This window comes from Spinacia oleracea, chromosome 6, assembly GCF_020520425.1.
Source record: "Spinacia oleracea cultivar Varoflay chromosome 6, BTI_SOV_V1, whole genome shotgun sequence".
In the NCBI taxonomy this organism is placed as follows: Eukaryota; Viridiplantae; Streptophyta; class Magnoliopsida; order Caryophyllales; family Amaranthaceae; genus Spinacia; species Spinacia oleracea.
The window spans coordinates 34957543-34982486 of NC_079492.1; the positions used below are offsets into that span (position 1 = coordinate 34957543).

The window sequence follows — 24944 nt, forward strand, 5'->3', positions numbered from 1 at the left end:
TTATTTAAAAATGATAAATATGTGTGGTACAAGTCTTGAACCCGTGACCTCTAATTGTAAACCAAACAATTAACCACTACTCCAAATCAAATTATATGTCATTTTTTCATAACAAAATATAATAAATGACAATTTAATAATAGAAAGTATTGAATTTATTTAGACTAAAGTATTTATTTAGCCGCTTCTCCCTCTCCCCCTCTTTTCTCTCTCTTTTAGGGTTTACAAAGATTAGGGTTTTTTAGGGCGGAAATAACCAATTTTCTTCGGAAATTTGGTTATTTCCGCCCCTTCTCTTTCAATTCTGTTGTGTTTTTGCGTTAGATCTCAATAAAACAAGATAGTTTCAGTGTAGCAAGTACCCCTATGGTGGATTTTATTATTTCGGTGTAGTAAGTACCCCTACTGTGGGTTTGTTTTTAGTTAAGTTTTGTGTGTTAAGTTTAGTTCAGGTTGTTTCGTTGGTAAAGATTTATGTCGGATCGAAGAGGATGTCAATCTTTCGACTACAATCAGACGAATCAGACGAAAATCATATTTGTCACGGCTACAACCGATCTATAGACCCCCTCGTCAATGAAGGCTGTAAATCACAGCGATATAAAAGAGGGTATACAGAATGTTTGATATACTACGATCGTAGTTATGGTGAAAGAAAGTTTTTATTTGATTCGACTTTTATGTATTTGTTAGATTTAAATCTTTATGTAGATATCGTATTACTTTTTATCAATGAATTAATTTGTTTATCAAAAAAGTATTAAATTTATTTAAAATTTTTATATGTGTATCAACCCGGGCTATCGCCCGGCCCAAATATTAGTTTTGAATGAAACCTAAGCTTTTCCTTAAATATTTTTTTTTATCTTCTCCAATCTCCGCAGGAGTCCAACGGTTTTGTAGTTAGGCCGTTAGGGAGTTACAGAGCGGGGTATGGAATGGAGTGAGAAGAACGAGGGCTCAATTCCGGGCGGCAGAGGCGGAGAAGGTGGTGGTGGAGGCGGAGACGTAGTATACTGCAGTGAGAACGCGAAAAGGGAAAAGCTGAATTCAACGTTAGCCGCATTACTAGATGACCCCATTCTCTCAGATGTCCCAAAGAAGCCATCTTTATCCGATGTCGACACCCTTATTAGCTTAGAGCTCGGAAGTGCCATGCGTATCTCTGTACTCAAGCTCGACTCCACCTCCTTTGGTATTTTCTCTCTCTTCTTTCTCTCAAGCATTTTCACAAACAGTTGGCGTGCATTTTCATTTGGAAAATTTGGTAATATTAATCCAACCTTTGGCCGATTTTCTTTTATTAATCCCACCTACGACATATTTTTTAATAATCCCACCTTTACTACCCAACAACTTTTATTGGGCTTAAGTGATCGAAAATCGGTGAAAAAGTCAACGAGATGGTAATAAATTGATGATAATGACTGAATATATCGAGAGAGGGTACTTCCACGTAGAGACATATTACCGTCTACAACAAGTTTATTACCTGTTAGGCCCAATAAAAGTCGTTGGGTAGTAAAGGTGGAATTATTAAAAAATATGTCGTATGTGGACTTAATAAAAGAAAATCGGCCAAAGGTAGGATTAATATTACCAAATTTTCCTTTTCATTTTTTACGAGCTTTTTGCTGTCTCATTTTTCTAGATGTTGTGGTCATGAATTCGGCTACGGTGAAGGATTTGAAACTGTGTATTAAGAAGAAAGTTACTGAAATGGAACAATCACAGATGGGTCATCGTCATATTTCTTGGTACTACTCTCTTTCTTGTTTCTTAGACTTTCTCTTTGGAGTATTTTTCGAGATTGTATAGTTTATTGCTATTATTAGGCTTCCTGCAATCCACTTGAAAAGGCTGAGCATGGAAATATAGGGATAGGCGCAAATGAATGAATTAGTTACTTTCATAATGTTTCGACTCACCTAGGTAGATAATTAGTGGTAATTATAGCTTGTGGTGCTCTTGTGTTCATTTCTGTTATGATGCCATTGTCTTCAACTAGGTTGAGTAAAATAGTCTCGGGGTTCTTTAGTGTTAATTTCCGTTTTTATACAACTGCCTTCAAAGAGATGGAGTAAATTATAGTTTGTTGATGATCTAGTGTTTATTGCCATTCTTATGCAACTTCCTTCAGTTTGGGTGCCTTAATAAGATTAGCATGTATGACAATCTTCAAATTGTTTTTCTCTTGACAAGTAGTCTAACTGTACTTTCTGGTGAATTTGAGCTTTTAGTAAAAGTTGCAGTAAAGATTTAGTAGTGATTCTTTGAGGTGATATTTAGTGGTGGCAGAGTTCCTTGTGAGACGAGTGAAATTGAGACACTTCTGCCCAATAATAGGGGTAGAGATTCATAGAGGTATAGTGTGTGCTTCTAAATGTTGTTACAAAAGCTTTGGCTTGCGAATGGATTCCTTTTACACTGGGGGTTTATTTACCAAATGAAATGCCCCGGCCACGGGCGGACCTATATAGTCCTGGATGGGTCCAAAAGGACCCCCATTTAAAAAAAAAACTGTTAAACTGATATTGTGGTAATTAATTGCATTTGAATAGTTTATATATGAGTAGTTATCTTGCAATAAAGACATTGAATTGTACTTGTAGCTTAGTGGTTGCTTGATTACTATGCTGCATAAGATACCTGAGTACGAATCCTACTAAGATACTTGGGTACGGATCCTACTAAGAGGATGTTGCCATAAGATATCATATGATATTTTTTTCTTCAAAATGATTACGTATAAGTAATGTATTTATACTCCATTTTTATAGACTTGTAGTTGCATGTTTTTTTAAACTTAGAGGCCCTAATTATATAATAGCATAATGCCCCATAAGCGTTGAAAATAGTGTTCCTATTTTTTTAGTAGTGTCGTTGTGTGCTATTTGTTCAACAACAATGGTAATAAAGTAAATCTCCATCGAAGTATGAAAAATCATCTTATTTTTTCCCATTTTATTTGAAATTGCGCCAAACTTATTGTTGTAATTTGGATTAGGTATTGAATTTTACTGTTACGAAAACCAAAAATTAAAGTTCATAAATCCTCCACATCTTTTATAATAGTGTTTAAAATATTTTAATGCTTACCTTTCAACTTTAACTCCCTAAAAGGAGCAAATATGAGATATTAAAAAGCAAATCATAAATTTTTTTGGAACTCCATTTGTAAATTCATGGATCCGCCCCTGACCTCGGCTTGTTGCATTTAAGATTATAGCTGAAGTACAAAGTCTGGTAGCATAAAGGGTGATACATGGAGAAAAAGGTCATTCCTTCTCGAATAGGCATAAATGCATAATGTAATTGGATTCAAATTTCCAGTTCCGTGTGTGTTACTAATCACACCCAACTTGGTGCGAACCCTATTTAATTACGAGTTATTGGCGTTCTAAAACCATAACAATAGTAGCCCTTATGTTACTTGACCCAAGTAGTATAATCTGACAAGATCAAAAGTTAGACAAATAAACAGATAAACGCAAGAATATTCCACCAAGGAAATAACACAAGCGATTTATAGGTGAACCACAAGACTTTGAAAGACTCCATTCTTTCTTCTTCTATTATTATGATAAATTGAAGTTACTATATTAAAAATCAATTTCATAAAGGTTTATGACACACCAAAAAGCTCATACATAAAAATTTAAAACTAAAGAGTGAAGGAAATCACCAGAATACAAAGGTCTATCCCTGATAATCCTTACGTGCACCTAGAGCTAACTGCACCAAGTGTAATTTTTGCTCATTTTATAAATTTTTCTCTTTTCAGATATCGTTTAAGTAGGTCTGAGCGAAGCGTTTGTGATTAAGCGCGCCGAAGAGCATGAAGCGGGCAAAGCGCTCGCGCTTTTTTGACGCTTCATTGAAATTCTTTTGTTTTTTTATTATCTTTACGTTGAATGTTTTTTTTTATATATGTTGTTATTGTGTTTTGAACCACCCCCTATTTTAATCTTTAACAATAGAAAGTGGGCCAAGAGTCCAAAAGAAAAGGAAAAGGAAGAAAAGGAGAAGACAACAGTCACAACAGCCGGCCCTAGGTTCTTGATAAACACTATGTTATACGAAGTATGCTTTATTTTGTTAAAATAAAGAGTAATATTTTTTTGGAAGCAAATGTGATGTTTATTTATTTTTGTGGTTATTTTAGTAATATATATGCATAGTAGTAAAGAAACCTTGAATTCCTAAAAAGTGCGCTTCGCTTCGATGAAGCGCGCGCCTTGCGCTTGCGCTTAGACTCTAGGACTCATATCGTTTTAGTGCGCTTTGCGCTTTTTTATACACTTGGCGACTTTACTAATTGCTGATTTTGTATCCTTCAACGCCCTCCTTCAAACTTGGAGTGAAGGTTTAGGAAGATCTCCAAGTTTTTGGAGAATATAATTTTATTGATGTACATGAAGGATTTTAGTGAGGAATTGATGCACATGAGGATTTTAGTTGAGACATACTCATGTTGTATGCTTCCTTCAACTTGCTTATCCCTTATGAAATTACAATCAATTTCTACATGCTTAGTCATTTCATGCAGCACAGGATTAGCAGTGTTAGAGCTCGCAGCGGAAATTTTACTTCTACTAGATAATATGAAATCGATACCTCATAAATAAATAATACTTTATGGATAAACAAACAACCCTTATGAAGGAAATAATAAATATAACGTAAGAAAATATAAACTTTTCTTAAACTAAACTTTTATATGATTTAAATTGTTGAATTATATTCTACATTACGCTTCTACATATTCATAACAACTTATAAGCGATAAGGAAAAACAATTATTGGAGCATGTTGGAAACAACCCATAATATTTTTCAATCATTCATTTTTCTTCTCCTCTAGCTTCTCTTCTCCTTTCACATAATTTAACTCTTCTTAAATTAGATATAACTAATTTAGGAATTAATGATATTCAATTCCCACAATTCTCCACCTTATTCATAATTTGAAAACATTCAAATTTTGGACGAACAAATTGCGTTATCCACATGCGGTTGCACCATTCTGACAATGATTGCCTACGTACCCTCGACCGGGATCAAACCAATCGTAGTTCCTTTAATTCTTCCATGTAGTGCTTAACATGAGACAATGTTTAGCAATTTCAAACAATGTTGGAACTTGCTTCCTGACACAACTTTGGTTATCATATATTGGGTTCTCATTTGTATGCACCTTCATAAGGGAAATACTACCTTCCTCTATGATACCTCGAACAAAATGATATCTCACATCTATATGCTTGGTACGAGCATGATGAACCTGATTTTTAGCCAAATGAATTGCACTTTGGCTATCACAGCTTAGATTCACACATTCCTGTTTAAACCCCAAATCATCTAGAAGTCCCCACAACCACAATGCTTCCTTGACTCCTTCTGCCATAGCCATGTATTCGGTCTTTATAGTAGATAGAGCCACCGTGGCCTGTGGTGGCCTGTAACATTGATCGCCAACTAACTGGAGCACCATGTGTTTTAAACACATAACCAGTAGTAGATCTTTGTTTATCTAGATCACCGGCATAATCAGAATCAATAAAACCATCTACCTGACATGTATCTCCACCAAAGCACAAACCCGTGTCAACAATACCTTTTAAGTACCTTGAAACCCATTTCACAGCTTCCCAATGTGTCTTTCCTGGATTCGCCATGAATCTACTGACAACACTAACCGCTTGTGAAATATCTGGACGTGTACACACCATGGCGTACATTAAACTTCCAACTGCACTAGCATAAGGTACATTATCCATGTATGCCTTATCTTCCGTTATAGTGGGAAATTGTTTACCAGAGAGTCTAAAATGTGAAGCCAATGGAGTTACCACTGACTTAGCACTTTTAATCCCAAAACTTTCAATAACCCGCTAAAGGTAGCCTTTCTGGCTCAAGAACAATTTTCGATTTGATCCATCTCTTCTAATCTCCATACCCAGTATTTTCTTTGCAGCGCCCAAATTTTTTGTCTCAAACTCTTCACCGAGTTGAGTTTTCAAACTATTTATCTCCACCTTGCTTTTTGAAGCAATAAGCATGTCGTCCACATACAATAGAAGATAAATATAATCACCTCCACGAAGTTTACGAATGTATACACAACAATTATAATTACTTCTAGAAAACCCTTGCTTTAACATAAAGGAATCAAATCGCTTGTACCACTGCCGTGGAGATTGCTTCAATCCATAAAGTGATTTCCTCAAACGACATACCTGACTCTCTTTACCCTTAATCTTGTATCCCTCAGGTTGATACATAGAGATTTCCTCATCCAAATCACCGTGTAAGAAGGTTGTCTTCACATCAAGTTGTTCTAGCTCAAGATCACCATGAGCAACGAGACTTAATAGCAACGAGACTTAATCAACACCTTCTTTCTGTGCAAATCCCTTGATCACTAGCCTAGCCTTATGTCTTATACCATCGGTCTTGGAAGGATCCTATTTTCTTTTATACACCCACTTACAACCAATAGCAGTCTTTCCCACGAGCAATGAGACTACCTCCCATGTCTTGTTTTTATGAAGAGATTGCATCTCTTCCTCCATAGCAACCAACCAACTCTCTCTATCCTTGTCTTTGACAGCTTGTTTGAAGGTGATCGACTCATCATCCTCCACCGAGAGTGTATATTCTACCAAGTTAACCTGCCCGTAATGCCTCAGAGGTTTGTCTGACCCAAACTTCTGAACTGATTTATAACTCCTCTTTGGCCTAGTGGTTGCCAAAGATTCATGGTGCTGTTGTTGTAAGACATGTACATTTACCCGCTGAATCTCCTTATGTTCATCCTCCTCATCATTTTGATTAACACCAGGATGCTCCACCTCAACATGACTAGTATCTGGTTGGTTTCTAGATTCTATCTCCACCACTTGAGTATTTGAATTAGTCCCGACATTACCATTATTTGGCACCATAGCTTTGGATAAAGCTATCATAGATTTTTCATCAAAGGTTACATCCCTGCCGATTACAAATTTAGAATCCTCTATACTCCAAAGACGGTAGCCATTAACGCCTTTGGGCCCAAGAATATTGCTTGCTTGGCTCTTTCATCAAGTTTGTTACCTTTGACATGAAAATAAGCTGACCCAAAGACTCTAAGTCTCTTGTAATCTGCATGTTCCCCTGACCACACCCTATAAGGCGTGTCTCCATCTAAATAAGAATGTGGTGATCGATTAACTATATAACAAGTTGTAGCAACCGACTCTGCCCACCATTCCTTGCCTAAGCCAGAATTAGAGCGCATACACCTAGCCTTCTCAAGTAGTGTACAATTTAAGTCTTTCCGCGACTTCATTCTGTTGTGGTGTGTCTTTGGCTGTCCAGTGTCTTACAATGCCTTCCTGATAAAAAAAACTCCTTAAAAGCTCCCTCTGTGTACTCCGTACCATTATCAGACCGCACAATTTTTAGCTTTCGACCCGTTCTGTTCTCAACCCGTTCTAGTTTCATCCATGGTTAGAGTATCACCCACAAGCATCAATGTTTGAACTAGATTTTCATAGGACTTTGGTAATGAAACTAATAACATGAGCGCTTGGTCTTCCTCTTCTATCTTCACATCTATATCCTTTAAGTCTGATATAATCCTATCAAACTTATTGATATACTCCCGAATTGAGGTGCCTTCTTCCATCTTGCATGTATACAATTTGGATTTTAGATAGATCGTGTTCGTTAGAGTTTTCGTCATGAAATTTGTCTCTAAATTTTCCCACACGCCAGCAGTCGTTGCTTCTTCATTTACCAAGAATGCAACACCCCTCTCAAGGCACAAGATTATAGTTGCTCGTGCTTCAAGATCTAACTCCTCCCGATCTGTTAGGTTATGATACATATGACAATTCATAAATCATGCGGAAAAACCATAAAGCCAGGAAAACATATTATTTACACATAATCATTTAGCATAGTTTAGATGCATACACTTTGTTGCGTGCCTTCCCTAGCTGCGCCCGAACCGAACAAGAACAAGTCTTTAGGACTCCAAGTGTCGTCCCTCCGTAGATAGTCCACAACACGTCCGGATCCGCCTTAAGCTTGACCAACTAGGATCGCCCTTAAGGTACTTAGAATTTTCCGTTAGTATAGGCAATTGTATGACTGAATTTTTGCTCTCAAAAATCACTTTGAATACTTGAATACTCTGTGCAAAATAATGACCCTAGGCCTTTATTTATAGAGGTATGGAAAGGGAATCGTAATCCTATTAGGATACGAATTAATTAAACTAGAATCCTAATAGAATTCTTATTTAATTAATTCATCCTTTTAGTTTTAGGAATTTAATCATTAGTTGAAACCTGATTGCTTTAAGATTCGTATAGCGCACAAACACACACGCACGCACAGCAGCCCACGAGGGGCGCCATGCGCGCGCGCGCAGCCCGCGAGCTCGCAACCCACTGCCACAAGCCCACACGCTGCTGCAGCCTTAACGCGCGCTGGGCCTGCCTTGCGGTGGGCCTGGCGCAACCTTGGCTGGTGCGTTTGTGGCGCGCTGGCTTGCTGGGCGATGGCCCGACTTCGTGCTGGGCCTTCGTCTGGCAGGCCTCGTCCGATGCTAATTCGTACGATACGCTTCCGATTAATTTCCCGATTCCGGACTTCATTTCCGATACGAACAATATTTAATATTTCCGATTCCGGAATTAATTTCCGTTTCGAACAAATATTTAATATTTCCGTTTCCGGAATTATTTTCCGATTCCGATAATATTTCCGATTCTGACAATATTTCCGTTTCCGGCAATATTTCTGATTCCGGCAATATTTCCATTTCCGATAATATTTTCCGATACGTACCATGTTTCCGTTTCCGGCACCATTTACGACTTGGATAATATTCATATTTACGGTACGATCCATATTTCCGTTTCCGGCAATATCATCGTTTCCGGAGCATTCATTTCTTGCCTGTGACGATCTCAGCTCCCACTGAAACCAAGATCCGTCGATTCCGAATATCTATAGATGGAGTATTTAATGCCATTAAATACTTGATCCGTTTACGTACTATTTGTGTGACCCTACGGGTTCAGTCAAGAGTAAGCCGTGGATTAATATCATTAATTCCACTTGAACTGAAGCGGCCTCTAGCTAGGCATTCAGCTCACTTGATCTCACTGAATTATTAACTTGTTAATTAATACTGAACCGCATTTATTAGACTTAACATAGAATGCATACTTAGACCAAGGGCATTATTTCCTTCAGTCTCCCACTTGTCCTTAGGGACAAGTGTGCATTTCCTAATTCCTTTGTCGCTCGATGCTTGCTCTTGAACATAAGGTAAGAGTTGTCATCCTTATTATGTCCAGAGGTGTTCCTCGGTTTCAGAGTTCAACTGATCAAATAAACAGATAATCATAGCCTATGATTCATCCGAGCACGGCCATGCATTTCACAGTTTCTAGCTCTCCGAGTGGCCTTGTACAACTTTTAAGTATCCCATCCCGATTTATGGGAGGACAATCCCAATCTTGCGATCTTGAGATTAGACTTCGTTTGATAGGTGATTACCTGAGCGTGCCTTTATAGCCTCTTTTTACGGTGCGACGGTTGGTCAACGTCAAAGCAACCAGTTCTCAAACAAGTAATCTCAAATCACTTAGGTATTGAGGATTTAGTGTCTAATAATTTTAATGAAATTTACTTATGACAGATTTTCATCTCTTACAGTAAAGTTTCATAGGTCTGTCCGATACTAGTCTTCCCAAAATAAGTATCTATGCAAATGATTATGACATTGCCATGTCCACATAGTTCAAGAAACAGAACTACTAGTCATCTTGCATTCTAATCGTCTAACGTTTTCTATGCGTCCAATTTTATAGAAAACTCCAACTAGGGACCATTTTCAACCTTTGACATTCAAGTTCACTTGATAGACATTTCTTAGTCACAGGAATGGTCCTGACAGTCTATCTTGAATATATCGTCAAATTGAAGGGACTCATCATTTAATAAACCACAAATTAAATGGAAAAATGAATTCTTTTCATTTGTTGTGAATGATTAACCAATAATGTTTTACAAAGATTTAAACTCTAAAACTTTAAAACATTAAAAGGGATATCAAAGCCATTCTCCAATATGCTTGATTCCCATAGCTGCAGTGTGCGAGTTGTGCTTTGCCTGCGGCAGAGGTTTAGTCAATGGATCTGATATGTTGTCATCAGTTCCAATCTTGTTTATCTCGACTTCTTTTCTTTCAACGAACTCTCGTAGAAGGTGAAATCTACGAAGTACATGCTTGACTCTCTGGTGGTGTCTGGGCTCCTTTGCCTGTGCAATAGCTCCGTTATTATCACAATACAGGGCTATTGGTCCTTTAATGGAGGGGACTACACCAAGTTCACCTATGAACTTCCTTAGCCATATAGCTTCCTTTGCTTCTTCATGTGCAGCAATGTACTCCACTTCAGTTTAGAATCCGCAATGGTGCTTTGCTTAGCACTTTTCCAGCTTACTGCACCTCCGTTGAGGCAGAAGACAAACCCAGATTGTGATCTGAAATCATCTTTGTCGGTTTGGAAACTTGCGTCTGTATAGCCTTTAACAATTAATTCATCATCTCCACCATAGACCAGGAAGTCATCTTTGTGCCTTTTCAGGTACTTCAGAATATTCTTGGCTGCAGTCCAATGCGCCACTCCTGGGTCTAACTGGTATCTGCTCCTAGCACTGAGTGCGTACGCAATATCCGGGCGAGTACATATCATAGCATACATTATTGAACCAATCAATGATGCATATGGAATCCCATTCATTCGTCTACGCTCATCAAGTGTTTTTGGGCACTGAGTCTTGCTTAGAGTTATTCCATGAGACATGGGTAGGTAGCCTCGCTTGGAGTCTGCCATCTTGAACCTATCAAGCACCTTATTGATATAAGTGCTTTGACTAAGTCCAATCATCCTTTTAGATCTATCTCTGTAAATCTTGATGCCCAATATGTACTGTGCTTCTCCTAGATCTTTCATCGAAAAACATTTCCCAAGCCAAATCTTGACAGAGTTCAACATAGGAATGTCATTTCCGATAAGTAATATGTCGTCGAAATATAATACTAGGAAAGCAATTTTGCTCCCACTGACCTTCTTGTATACACAAGATTCGTCTGCGTTCTTGATGAAACCAAAGTCACTGACTGCTTCATCAAAACGTATATTCCAGCTCCTGGATGCCTGCTTCAATCCGTAGATTGACTTCTTTAGTTTGCATACCTTTTTAGCATTCTTTGGATCCTCAAAACCTTCAGGCTGTGTCATAAACACAGTTTCTGTTAAAACGCTGTTTAAGAAAGCAGTTTTGACATCCATCTGCTATATTTCGTAATCATAATATGCAGCGATTGCTAACATTATCCGAATAGACTTTAGCATTGCAACTGGTGAAAAGGTTTCATCGTAATCCACACCGTGGACTTGCCTGTAACCTTTTGCAACCAATCTAGCTTTGAAAACTTCAAGTTTCCCATCCTTGTCCTTTTTCAGTTTGAAAACCCATTTGCTTCCAATGGCTTGGTAGCCATCTGGCAAATCGACCAAATCCCATACTTGGTTTTCAGACATGGAGTCTAATTCAGATTGCATGGCTTCTTGCCATTGCTTGGAGCTAGGGCTCGTCATAGCTTGTTTGTAAGTCGCAGGTTCATCACTTTCAAGTAATAGAACGTCATAGCTCTCGTTCGTCAAAATACCTAAGTACCTTTCCGGTTGAGATCTATATCTTTGCGATCTACGCGGGGTAACATTTCTAGATTGACAATGATTCTCACCAGATTCTTCTAAAGATCTCTGAGTTTCATCCTGAATGTCATCTTGAGCATTCTCTAGAGTTTGTTGTTCGACTCGAATTTCTTCGAGGTCTACTTTTCTCCCACTTGTCATTTTGGGAATGTAATCTTTCTCCAAAAAGACACCATCTCGAGCAACAAACACCTTGTTCTCAGATGTATTGTAGAAGTAATACCCCTTTGTTTCCTTTGGATAGCCCACAAGGATACATTTGTCAGATATTGGATGAAGTTTGTCTGAAATTAATCTTTTGACGTATACATCACATCCCCAAATCTTAAGAAAAGACACATTTGGAGGTTTTCCAAACCATAATTCATATGGAGTCTTTTCGACAGCTTTAGGCGGAGCTCTATTTATAGTGAGTGCAGCTGTATTTAGTGCATGTCCCCAAAATTCTAATGGAAGTTTGGCCTGACCCATCATTGACCTGACCATGTCTAGCAAGGTTCTGTTCCTCCGTTCCGACACACCGTTCCATTGTGGTGTTCCAGGAGGAGTCAATTATGATAGAATTCCACATTCTTTCAGATGGTCATCAAATTCATAGCTCAGATATTCACCGCCTCTGTCAGATCGCAGTGCCTTAATCTTCTTGCCTAATTGATTCTCTACTTCACTCTGAAATTCCTTGAATTTGTCAAAGGATTCAGACTTATGCTTCATTAGGTAGACATAACCATATCTATTGAAGTCATCAGTGAAAGTGACAAAGTAGCTGAAACCACCTCTAGCATTTGTACTCATTGGTATGGATTAAACCCAATAGTTCATTTGCTCTTTCTCCAACTTTAGAGAAAGGTTGCTTTGTCATTTTGCCAAGTAAACATGATTCGCATTTACCATAATCCTCTAAGTCAAATGGTTCTAGAATTCCTTCCTTTTGAAGTCTTTCTAAGCGTTTCAAGTTTATATGGCCTAATCGACAATGCCACAGATAGGTGAGATCTGAATCATCCTTTTTGGCCCTTTTGGTATTTATGTTATATACTTGTTTGTCGTGATCTAATAAATAAAGTCCATTGACTAATCTAGCAGATCCATAAAACATCTCTTTAAAATAAAACGAACAACTATTGTCTTTTATTAAAAAGGAAAATCCCTTAGCATCTAAGCAAGAAACTGAAATGATGTTTTTAGTAAGACTTGGAACATGGAAACACTCTTCCAGTTCCAAAACTAGCCCGGAGGGCAACGACAAATAATAAGTTCCTACAGCTAATGCAGCAATCCGTGCTCCATTTCCCACTCGTAGGTCGACTTCTCCCTTGCTTAACTTTCTACTTCTTCTTAGTCCCTGTGGATTGGAACATAAGTGTGAGCCACAACCTGTATCTAATACCCAAGAAGTTGAATTAGCAAGTATACAGTCTATAACGAAAATACCTGAAGATGGAACGACTATTCCGTTCTTCTGATCTTCCTTTAGCTTCAAGCAATCTCTCTTCCAATGCCCCTTCTTCTTGCAGTAGAAGCATTCGGATTCAGAAGTGGGTTGACTGACCTTCCTCTTTACAGATTTGGCGCCAGTTTTCTTAGTTGGGCTGGCCTTGTTGCCCCCTTTCTTAGCATTCCTCTTCTTTCCAGATTTCTTGAACTTGCCCCCACGCACCATAAGCACATCCTGCTTATCACTTTTGAGCGTCTTTTCAGCGGTATTCAGCATACCGTGAAGCTCAGTGAGCGTTTTGTCCAGACTATTCATACTGTAGTTCAGTTTGAACTGATCATACCCGCTATAAAGAGAATGGAGGATGGTGTCTATAGCCATTTCCTGAGAAAATTGCTGATCCAGCCGACTCATATTCTCAATGAGTCCAATCATTTTGAGAACATGTGGACTTACGGGCTCGCCTTTCTTAAGCTTGGTCTCAAGAATTTGCCTATGAGTCTCGAATCTTTCGACTCGAGCCAGATCTTGGAACATGTTCTTTAACTCACTGATGATTGTGAAAGCATCTGAGTTGATGAACGTTTTCTGTAGATCTGCACTCATGGTGGCGAGCATTAGACATTTCACATCCTTGTTGGCATCATCCAACGATTGAGGGCTGCCTGAGTGACCCCGTCGCCTGCGGCTTCGGGCATCGCCTCTTCTAGGACATACTCCTTTTCTTCCTGCATAAGAACTATTTGCAAGTTCCTTTGCCAGTCAAGGAAGTTCTTCCCGTTCAACTTCTCCTTTTCGAGAATTGATCGAATGTTGAATGAATTGTTGTTTGCCATATTTAAAACTACAATTGAAAAGAATAAACAAATAAATAACCATTCACAGTTTCTCTTAATAAACTTAAATTCTAGCATATCATGCATAATTCAATGTTCATTAAGCATTTTATTCAAGTTATGTGTTCCGGCAGGTGTGAATAAAATGATTCCAAGATCCTAAAATCATTGAAGAACTAAGCACAGTTTGTCGACTTAATCCTAAAACATCTTAGGTAAGCAAAAGCCTTTTGCTAATAGTCTAGAAACTATTCTTGGTTGATAGGTACGTCTAAGAACTTATTAGGTAAACCTATCGATTTTGCCACGACATAAAAGGACTCCTTACTTATATCGTTGAGTTTCACCAAAACTAACATGTACTCACAATTATTTGTGTACCTTGCCCCTTTAGGACCAATAAGTAACACCTCGCTGAGCGAAAACTATTACTAGATTGATGTAAAGGATATCCAAGCAAGTGTATATTTTGGCATGGCACCTTTTAACTCAATTTTTAAGTTTGGAACTTAAGGCTCTTACTATGTTGGTTAGATTTTAAGTGAACTAAAATCCTTAATCATGCAACATAATCAAGCTTTGATCTCATGCATTTTAAGACATATTTAAAAGCAATAAATAACTTAAAATATGCATAAGATAAATGTGATCTAGTATGGCCCGACTTCATCTTGAAGCTTTAACTTCAAAGTCCGTCTTGAAAATCTCCGTGGGAGGCACCATTTTCTTCAAATAGGATAAGCTATAATTAAAACTAATTACAACTATTTGATGGTACGCAGACCATATTTGAATTGAAAAACAACTTTGGTACTTTAGACCAAATACATTCAAATTAATGGTACGCAGACCATATTTTCTATCCTATTTGCGCCATACTAGTCACTTCATAACCTGCAAAACAGTACATATGCAATATATACCATTCACCCATTCATTAACATGAATGGCCCACATAGCTGGTTAGTAAAACACATTATGCATCACGTAAACATTTGCAGCAATTAATCAAGGGCACCAATAATCTACCAATTATTCAGTCCTTATTAATTCTAATCAAGTTGTTTTAACCTTAAGGATTTGTAGACCTAATCAAGAGTATATGACTAAAAAGGGCTCCCACTTAAACCAATAAATTCATATGCTTTACTAATTTTAAACATAAAAATGTATTTCTAGTCTAACCGGAAACATACAAATTTAATTAAAATTTAAAGCTCATATAAATTTATAATTGAATCCAAAAAGTTTAATTTAATTTCAGTCGTATTTAAATTAATTCATGATTTTAATTTTAGTAAAATAATTAGAATAAATAAAATTTATTATAATTACAATATTCAAAATTAAAATCCAAGAAAATAATTTAAATTATTAATTTTAAAATTAATTAAAATTACGTAAACTGAAAATTTCAAATTAAAATTTCAAAACGATCTAATCGCAACGCAACAATCCCACGCAACGCACGCCCATGGGCCACACGCACACAGCCATCGCTGGCCATGTGCGCGCAGCCCATGCGCTGTGTCGCAATGCTGCTGCTCACCATCGCAAGGCATCACGCGAGCTGGTGCTCGCTGCGCGCGCCAGCGCTCGACTTAACAAGCATGCTGCCGCAGCCCATCGCTGGGCGCAACGCTTGTCGCACGCACAACAAGCACGCTGCACGCCATCGCTGGGCGCAGCGCTCGTCGCACGTCGCAATAAGCACGCTGCTTGCCATCGCTGGGCGCAATGCTTGTCGCACGCACAACAAGCACGCTGCACGCCATCGCTGGGCGCAGCGCTCGTCGCACGTCGCAATAAGCACGCTGCACGCCATCGCTGGGCGCAGCGCTCGTCGCACGTCGCAATAAGCACGCTGCACGCCATCGCTGGGCGCAGCGCTTGTCGCACGCACAATAACGCTCGCTGCGCGCGAGCGATCGATGCTGGGCGTAGCACTCGTGGCACGCGAGTTTCGCTCGCTGCGCGCGAGGCTCCGCACGCTTGCACGAGGCAGTGCGCGCTAAGGCGCAGCTCGCTTGCTGCCCACACGCGACTGCTTGTGCCTTGCTCTCGCCCTCGCCCATTCGCCCATTGCACACAGCCCACGACACAAGGCAGGGCTGCTGCCTTGTGCTCGTGCACCATGGCCTTGCTCATTGCATTCGTGCCGCATGGGCGACGAGCTCCCTTGCTCGTCGTCACATGCCCGCACTATACAACACCCCTTAAGGATAACACGTAGCGTCCATTGCTTTGTGCGTACAAGTTATATGAGCGAATCGCTTAAAAATTTTAAATTTTTATTCAAAATTAATGACAAATTAATAAATAATATTAATTTCATAATTTTAGGGCAAAAAATCGAAAATTTATTATTTAATTGATTTCCGATTAAATGGATTCAAGTCTAGGTCATAAAAAGTTTAAAATTTAACATAAATTTACAATTTTTATGGTGGTTTTTTATCATAGGTATCTAATTAAATTTAACTAATTATGAAAATCAAATTAATTCTAAATTATTCCAATTTTCAACAAATTAATCATAATTACAAATTAGATTGCATAATTAACAAGGCTAGGCATTCAAACTTGTTAAACATATACAGTAGGTCAATCAAAAATTCAAGATTTATCAACAAGAATCGCAAATATTTAATTTAACATCTTAAATTTACGAAATTTTGCATTCGAAAAACTAAAACCTCCGAAAAGTCATAGTTAGGCTTCGAATTTGAGAATTATGGGTTCGGCCGAAAAATATAATTTTTTGTCAAAATTTTAGAATGCCTTTTACATGCGGAATTGACACAAAAATCACTCGATTTGGATGAGTAACGAAGAAACTGCCGAAAAACTGCGTACGTATAATTAAATAAACGCAATTTGCAATTAATTAACAATTACGAAAATTAATCACCCCTTTTAATTCTTGCAAATTTGTAATATTTAACCAAGTTCATGCAATTTAGATTATGAAAATAATAAGAGGCTCGTGATACCACTGTTAGGTTATGATACATATGACAATTCATAAATCATGCGGAAAAACCATAAAGCCAGAAAAACATATTATTTACACATAATCATTTAGCATAGTTTAGATGCATACACTTTGTTGCGTGCCTTCCCTAGCTGCGCCCGAACCGAACAAGAACAAGTCTTTAGGACTCCAAGTGTCGTCCCTCCGTAGATAGTCCACAGCACGTCCGGATCCGCCTTAAGCTTGACCAACTAGGATCGCCCTTAAGGTACTTAGAATTTTCGGTTAGTATAGGCAATTGTATGACTGAATTTTTGCTCTCAAAAATCACTTTGAATACTTGAATACTCTGTGCAAAATAATGACCCTAGGCCTTTATTTATAGAGGTATGGAAAGGGAATCGTAATCCTATTAGGATACGAATTAATTAAACTAGAATCCTAATAGAATTCTTATTTAATTAATTCATCCTTTTAGTTTTAGGAATTTAATCATTAGTTGAAACCTGATTGCTTTAGGATTCGTATAGCGCACAAACACACACGCACGCACAGCAGCCCACGAGGGGCGCCATGCGCGCGAGCGCAGCCCGCGAGCTCGCAGCCCACTGCCACAAGCCCACACGCTGCCGCAGCCTTGGCGCGCGCTGGGCCTGCCTTGCGGTGGGCCTGGCGCAGCCTTGGCTGGTGCGTTTGTGGCGCGCTAGCTTGCTGGGCGATGGCCCGACTTCGTGCTGGGCCTTCGTCTGGCAGGCCTCGTCCGATGCTAATTCGTACGATACGCTTCCGATTAATTTCCCGATTCCGGAATTCATTTCCGATACGAACAATATTTAATATTTCCGATTCCGAAATTAATTTCCGTTTCGAACAAATATTTAATATTTCCGTTTCTGGAATTATTTTCCGATTCCGATAATATTTCCGATTCTGACAATATTTCCGTATCCGGCAATATTTCTGATTCCGGCAATATTTCCATTTCCGATAATATTTTCCGATACGTACCATGTTTCGATTTCCGGAAACATTTACGACTTGGATAATATTCATATTTCCGATACGATCCATATTTCCGTTTCCGGCAATATCATCGTTTCCGGAGCATTGATTTCTTGCCTGTGACGATCTCAGCTCCCACTGAAACCAAGATCCGTCGATTCCGAATATCTATAGATGGAGTATTTAATGCCATTAAATACTTGATCCGTTTACGTACTATTTCTGTGACCCTACGGGTTCAGTCAAGAGTAAGCTGTGGATTAATATCATTAATTCCACTTGAACTGAAGCGGCCTCTAGCTAGGCATTCAGCTCACTTGATCTCACTGAATTATTAACTTGTTAATTAATACTGAACCGCATTTATTAGACTTAACATAGAATACATACTTGGACCAAGGGCATTATTTCCTTCACGATGCTCATCCTTCATATCTCTGGGTTTTTGTTCTTTTCCCGTTAGCGCTTTGTGCAGCTTTTGCGAAATTAGCAAATTTTTCATTTGCATCCTCCAATAGGAAAAATCATTCTTCCCATTGAACTTTTCAATTTCATATTCCCAACTTTTACCGTTCCATTAGTACAAGCCATTATAAATATTTTTCAAAATAAAAAATTTAACCACTTAATATTTTGACGTTGGCTCTTGATACCAATTGTTAGAGCTCGCAGCGGAAATTTGACTTCTACTAGATAATACGAAATCGATACCTCACAAATAAATAATATTTTATGGATAAACAAACAATCCTTATGAAGGAAATAATAAATATAACGTAAGAAAATATAAACTTTCTTAAACTAAACTTTTATATGATGTAAATTGTTGAATTGAATTCTACATTACGCTTCTACATATTTATAACAACTTATAAGCTAAATAAGGAAAAACAATTATTGGAGCATGTTGGAAACGACCCATAATATTTTTCAATCATTCCTTTTTCTTTTCCTATAGCTTCTCTTCTCCTTTCACATAATTTAACTCTTCTTAAATTAGATATAACTAATTTTGGAATTAATGATATCCAATTCCCACAAGTAGCAATAGAACCCATAACCCATGGAGCTCAACCCTAGTTCTCTTAACATTTGAGAAATCCATAGAACATCACATGTAGTAATGTTCACTAACCCGCTTTTGCAAGCGACCTTGCAACCATGCCTTGTCTTTTTAGATTTCGAAGACAATAGAGAATCCAAGGAGGATACAAAAGCCTGAGGTTGACCTCCTACTCAAAGGACATCCAGCGTAGTCACTGTCATAATAAGCAGTCAAGTGTGTTTCAAATGTGTTGTGAGTTGCAAGTAGGATGCCTTGACCCGGTGAGGAAGATAGGTTTACATGCACAAATAGGTTTTCCAGTCTGCATAACCTTGAGGAAACTTCATGTAGACTGTTTCATTGATGTTTCCAAGGAGAAATACATTCTTTACATCCATCTGTTCCACAAACCAACCTTCCATGGCTGCAACAATGACCTGACTGTTGCCAATTTTGCTACCGGGGAAAAGGTTTGATCATAGTCTAAACCTGGTCTTTGATTATTCCCAAGTACCAAGCTGGACTTATGTCTCTCAATATTCCCGTCGCTTTCATGATTTGTTTTGTATAGCCACTTGTTCCTATGGATTTCTTTCCTTTTGGTAACTCGGTACTGGTTCATGTTTTATTTCTCTCAAGAGCTTCTAGCTCTTCATTCATGGCTCTTATCCATTGATGATGATGCATTATATTGCCTGTTTGAAGAACTGAGGATCAGGCTAAGGATTGCTAGTTACTCTAGCAAGGAAACACCTTTCTGAGTTGTGGCAATATTTGCAATCTTAGGTGCCGCAACATTGTTGGTTTGATAACTATCCATCCAATGTGGCCTTTTGGTAGGTCTGTTAGACTTCCTCACAAAAGGAGAAGAAACTTGTTGAGGTACTGAGATGTAGGAGATGAGGTTGTAGGAGATGAGGTTGTCTGGAATACAAGCATTAGTGTTGTATTCACTTGTTTTAGGCAATAGGCTAGATATGTAATTTAACGTCTCTTGAGTCAAATGTCAAGTTAGTCAAGAGATTTAGCAGCCTATACCCTTTTTGCTTCAAAGGGTAACCAAGGAACAAGCAAGTTACACCTCTTGCTTTGAACTTATCTTTGTGATGTTCTGGGTTATAAGCAAAGGCAAGACAACCAAAAGCTTTCATATAGTTATAAGTGGGGTTTGTCCCAAATAGACTTTCACAGGGTGTCATTTTTTAGAGAATAGGGGAAGGCACAATCACCCAAAAAACTGAGAGGTAACCCGGTTTGAAACCTCAAAGCCCTAGCCATCTCAAACACATTTCTGTGCTTTCTTTCGGCTCTCCCATTTTGCTGGTACAACTTGTTTGATGAACAATGCCCTTCTCTCCAAAGAACTTTTTTACATTTCTCATCATCTAGTTCTAGAGCATTGTTAGACTTAATCACTTTTACTCTTTTGTTGAAGTGATTTTTAGCAAAGCGGACAAATTCTTGGATTGCACCAAAATGCTTCTGATTTGAACTTCAGAAGGTGCACCCATGTGGTTCTTGTGCAGTCAGCTACAATGGTTATCTATGACCCTTCCTTGTACTCACTCTATATGCACCCCAAGTATCTACGTGAATGAGTTCAAATGGAATGCTAGCATGAGATTTACTTTCCTGATATGGAAGTTTTGTGAATTTTACGAAAGGGCATGGCACGCATACTCCATTCTTGTTCATAACTTCCTTTGAGAGATCAAGAATCAACCTGATCCTCTCCTAGGGATGCATGACAGAATATGTGATGCCACAAGACAGATTTACTGTTTTTTTCTTTTTCTTTTCTGAACTGCACTCCACATCAGTAATTCCCATCTTGTTGGATGCATTATGAGCAGCATTTCACTCTTTCCTTTCTTATCATCTTTCAGATACTTGTCTTTCTTTAATATCTTAACTATCTGATTCATAGGCTCATTCATCAGGTCGTAAGGATCATTAAGTGCTCTTCCGATTCCCAGCACTTTGTCTGTGTTCACATCCTGTATCATACATCCTCTAGGATAGAATTGAACTCTCCGATTATCATGTGAAACTAGCTTGTTCACAGATAGTAACTTGTTGCTTAAATTCAGGTACATACAAACATTCCATTATGCAATTTCACATCTCCAATGTGACTGATTTCAGAGGTTCCACCTGTAGGTAAATTAATTCTAGGACTGTTTCTTTCTAAAACAGGATTTATTAATTTTTCAAAATTACTTACCATGTGGTCTGAAGCCCTGGAGTCCATGATCTATTCGTTCATCTCAGTTATTAGGACACCATGTTACCATCCCACGATAGTTGTGGTGTAGCTACCAACATTTGATCTTGTAGAAGCAGGTAGAATCTTAAGGAGTTATTCCAGTTGATGAGCTGGAATTCTTGCGCTAGATTCAACATCATTTTGCATATCTGCAGCCATTTTGACCATTTTCACCCCTTCCTTTAGTTATTTGTTGTTGAACCCAGAGTTCTTGCTGGTGTTGCTTCCTGTCCTTCACCTCTTTGTGGTCTCTTAGATCTAGGATGCCGAGGTGGATATCCTATGACAGCTATTCTAGGATAACTAATAGAAAACAATAAAACAAAGACAATCATTACAAACTGTCATTTCCACCGTTTTTTAAGGCTAGGAAGATAAAATCTTCTCTGAAGCACATGACATTTCAATATGACGGCTAGCTATAGATATTTATTTTGGTGGGCTGGCTTGATTGATTGGGCTGCTTTACTAATTGCTGATCTTGCATCCTACAACTGAACATGAACATAGGGCTCAAAGCTTTTGAGTATGATTGATACGATCATAACTTTTTAACTTTATGTTCATCTGGAATGCACATCATTATCCTTGGTCCATCTTATGGTAATTGCACATCGACCTCCCTCTCTTGCTTGGAAGATACACGTGCTTCCATGATCACCTACAGTTCATCTCAACATGCTTAACACAAATCTCAAACTTGATTATGGGAACCACCTTAGTTAACATATTGACACCTTTCTTTTTGGTATGGGCTTCCACAGTTTCATTTGCGTCTTCTTTATTAATTCTGCAACCAATGATAGTTAACACCAATATTCTTGGTAAGGGCTCAATTCTTCTACTTTCACTCAAAACAAACTCTAAAAATCATTTAAGCTATAGCATTTCTTCACTTGATTCTTGTAATATACTCGTCTTAGACTCTTAGTCGTACACAATTGCTACACACTGTTGTAGCTTGAATTGACACGAAACTGCTCCTCCTGTATAATGTAAATGTAAATCCATATTTCATGTAGACATTATTCTATCAACGTAACTTGATCTTTAGGAAGGGTTATAGGCATTACAGGTCCAATCCACTTGTGACATAAGTTTTATTCAAGTTGTGCATGTGAACTTAGGTAATCCCAAAAAGTTCACTCGGCACACTTTGAGTTATCTTTGGTAGCTTCTATCAGAATATTTATTGAAGGTTTTTGCTGTATATGAAATTTCATAAAAGAAAGCAAGAAGTACAACAGAAAAAGACAAGGAAATACGAAAGAGAGGTTTCTGGGGAAGGTATCAAGTTGTTGAAACTGGTCCCTTTTATGGGGAGCAATTACAGTTAAGTGGTTGATCAAAGGGTAAATACGGTCTGATTGTGCTGTTTATTGGTCAGGGTGGGGTGAGGACACATGGGGGCTTCAATTTGGATGGTGAGATCGTCGTAGGAGCTCTAGTCTGCTGGGCAGACAAGTCACAAACCTTGTTTTTTGGTGATATCTTTCACTTCTGTTCCTTCCGTTGAGGCTCTCTTATGTATGAACTTGTTGGTAGGTTGTAAATCTTTGTGAGATTGATTTTGGGCTTTTGTTATCCTCATTTTTATCATATTAGGGAAGGAAAAGGTGGACTTCTTTATGTTTCATGGTTATACATTCCACACTGAAAAGTTTTTCCACATATAAATAACTTGAATTGTTTGTAAAAGGTGGACTTCTTTATGTTTCATGTGTTCTTTTGGTTGATTCACTGATTGTCTTACCTCGGTCTTGTGTGGGTGTTGAACTAATTTACTTGAGTCCTACGCATGGTTGGTTTGAATGGAAAGACAATGGTAGTTGTGGGATCGTGGCGGTGTGACCGAGTTAGTGATAGATAACAGTAACCTTTACGACGCCAATGGATATGGAATTTGGTGATGGTTGGAGACCTGGAGGTGTTGTCATAGCGGACTAGGAAGAATTTTAGCTTGGTAAGGCTACGTGATAGAGCAGAGGGGTATTGAGGTGGTTCCTTTCCTTCTATTTTCTTTCTTGATTCCGTTCCTTAAAGCTGAATGAAATTATTGGCTTGAGTGTACATTGTTATTTCATAAAATTTGCTTTGAAACAACAATGTACACTCAAGCCAAGTATCATGTATGCAACTTCCTATACATGATTCTTGAGTGTAAATTGTTGTTTCATAAAATTTGCTTTGTGTTTATTTAGAAACTCAGTAGAGATGACCATTATTGGCTTTGCATGGCTGAGTAATGCCACTTTGATTCCTTTTTAGGTTGCGGCTTTACTGGTTTTAGAATCTTTTTAGCTGGCTGTGTTTGGGGAGTTTAGAATTGTGAAGATGTCTAATAGTAAACATTTGTTTCATAAATTTTATTTGAAAAGTCGTTCTGAACTTCTGATGGGTATTGTGTTAGGGAGACGCTATATGTTGATAGGACACAAGAAAAGATATTATCTTGTCGGCGATAACCAGCATAAATGGATTTGGAGCTTTATTGCATATCTTTGTCATTCTAAGCTGGTCTCGACAAAGTTGAGTTGGCTTTGGTGGTTTGGTTTATGCTTGATACAACCATTATACGGAGTAACAGATTAACCCTTTGTTTGCTGTCTGGCGCACATATTAAGATGTTTGATAATTTCGTGCAAAATTGTGGAGCTCCTTTGTTTTCAGCATTATACCAAATGCTTATACTTGAAAGTCATGGAACTTTTCAAAGTCTATGGTTCAGGAGTTTTCTTTCTCTAAACCACACTTTCACGCTTGACTTTTAAATTTTCCCTGTCAGCTTTTCCTCAGTCTGCTTCATGTTGAAATTACAGGAAACATGTATGGGCGAATTATTGCCTTTTGTATCAAAATGAGAAACTACTCAATGAGAGTGCAGTTCTTCAGGATTTTGGCATATGTAATAATTCTCAGGTACCCTTTGTTACCCCAACGTACTTTTCAGTCCTTCAATTTTTGAGTTCATGTTATGTTGTATCTTCTTATTGTTATGTAAAGAGATCACTTTAAATTTGGCTCTTTCAATAAAAGCATATTTGACCACTTGAATCTCGTTCCTTGTTGTTAACAGGATTTGGATTTATTGGCTTGCATCTTTTTTGTTATGCAGGTTCAATTTATACCTTTCATTACGGCAACGCTAAACAAGAAACACACAAAAAGAAAAAAGCATCATTTTTTCCATGGTTTGAACAAGCTCTCGTAACACCACAGTAACTAAAATTGTAAATGATACCTTATGCAACGTTGATTTGAGCGGTATTGAAGGTAGAATCAAAAGTAAGATCGGATCAGTCGTTATATTGTCCCATATACAGGAGGAGAGTAGCAGTAGCTCACCCATCTTGAAACTTTAAAATAGTAAAAATGCTTCCCAGATGTATCCCTTTCTTTTATATAACTAAAAATTATTATGTGCACTTTAGTCCACCGTGCACCCAAGAGTATATTTGTGCTCATGGGTGGTCCCTTTCACATTTTCTCCTTACATGCGAGGAGAAAATGTGTGAGGGTGCACCATGCACCCTCTCATATTTTCTTACCTTCTTACCACACAATATTTAAAAAATTTCACTGTTTTTGTACTACT

General features: G+C 38.1%; 1 protein-coding gene across 1 annotated transcript; it reads left to right on the top strand.

Annotated features, from left to right (window-relative positions):
• Positions 1-933: 933 nt before the first annotated feature.
• On the top strand, positions 934-24560 carry LOC110778848 (U11/U12 small nuclear ribonucleoprotein 25 kDa protein-like). The gene is made up of 4 exons (XM_056832089.1): positions 934-1195; positions 1652-1757; positions 24169-24268; positions 24465-24560. Exons 1-4 carry the CDS (start codon positions 934-936, stop codon positions 24558-24560), a joined length of 564 nt encoding a protein of 187 aa, XP_056688067.1.
• The last annotated feature ends 384 nt before the right edge of the window (positions 24561-24944 follow it).

Bases quoted from the DNA above. Each gene is read 5' to 3' on its own strand.
- LOC110778848 (XM_056832089.1), top strand. From the start codon at position 934: ATGGAATGGAGTGAGAAGAACGAGGGCTCAATTCCGGGCGGCAGAGGC. The intron at 1,758-24,168 runs GTACTACTCTCT...TTGAAATTACAG, and splicing joins GGTCATCGTCATATTTCTTG to GAAACATGTATGGGCGAATT. The intron at 24,269-24,464 runs GTACCCTTTGTT...TTTGTTATGCAG, and splicing joins GCATATGTAATAATTCTCAG to GTTCAATTTATACCTTTCAT.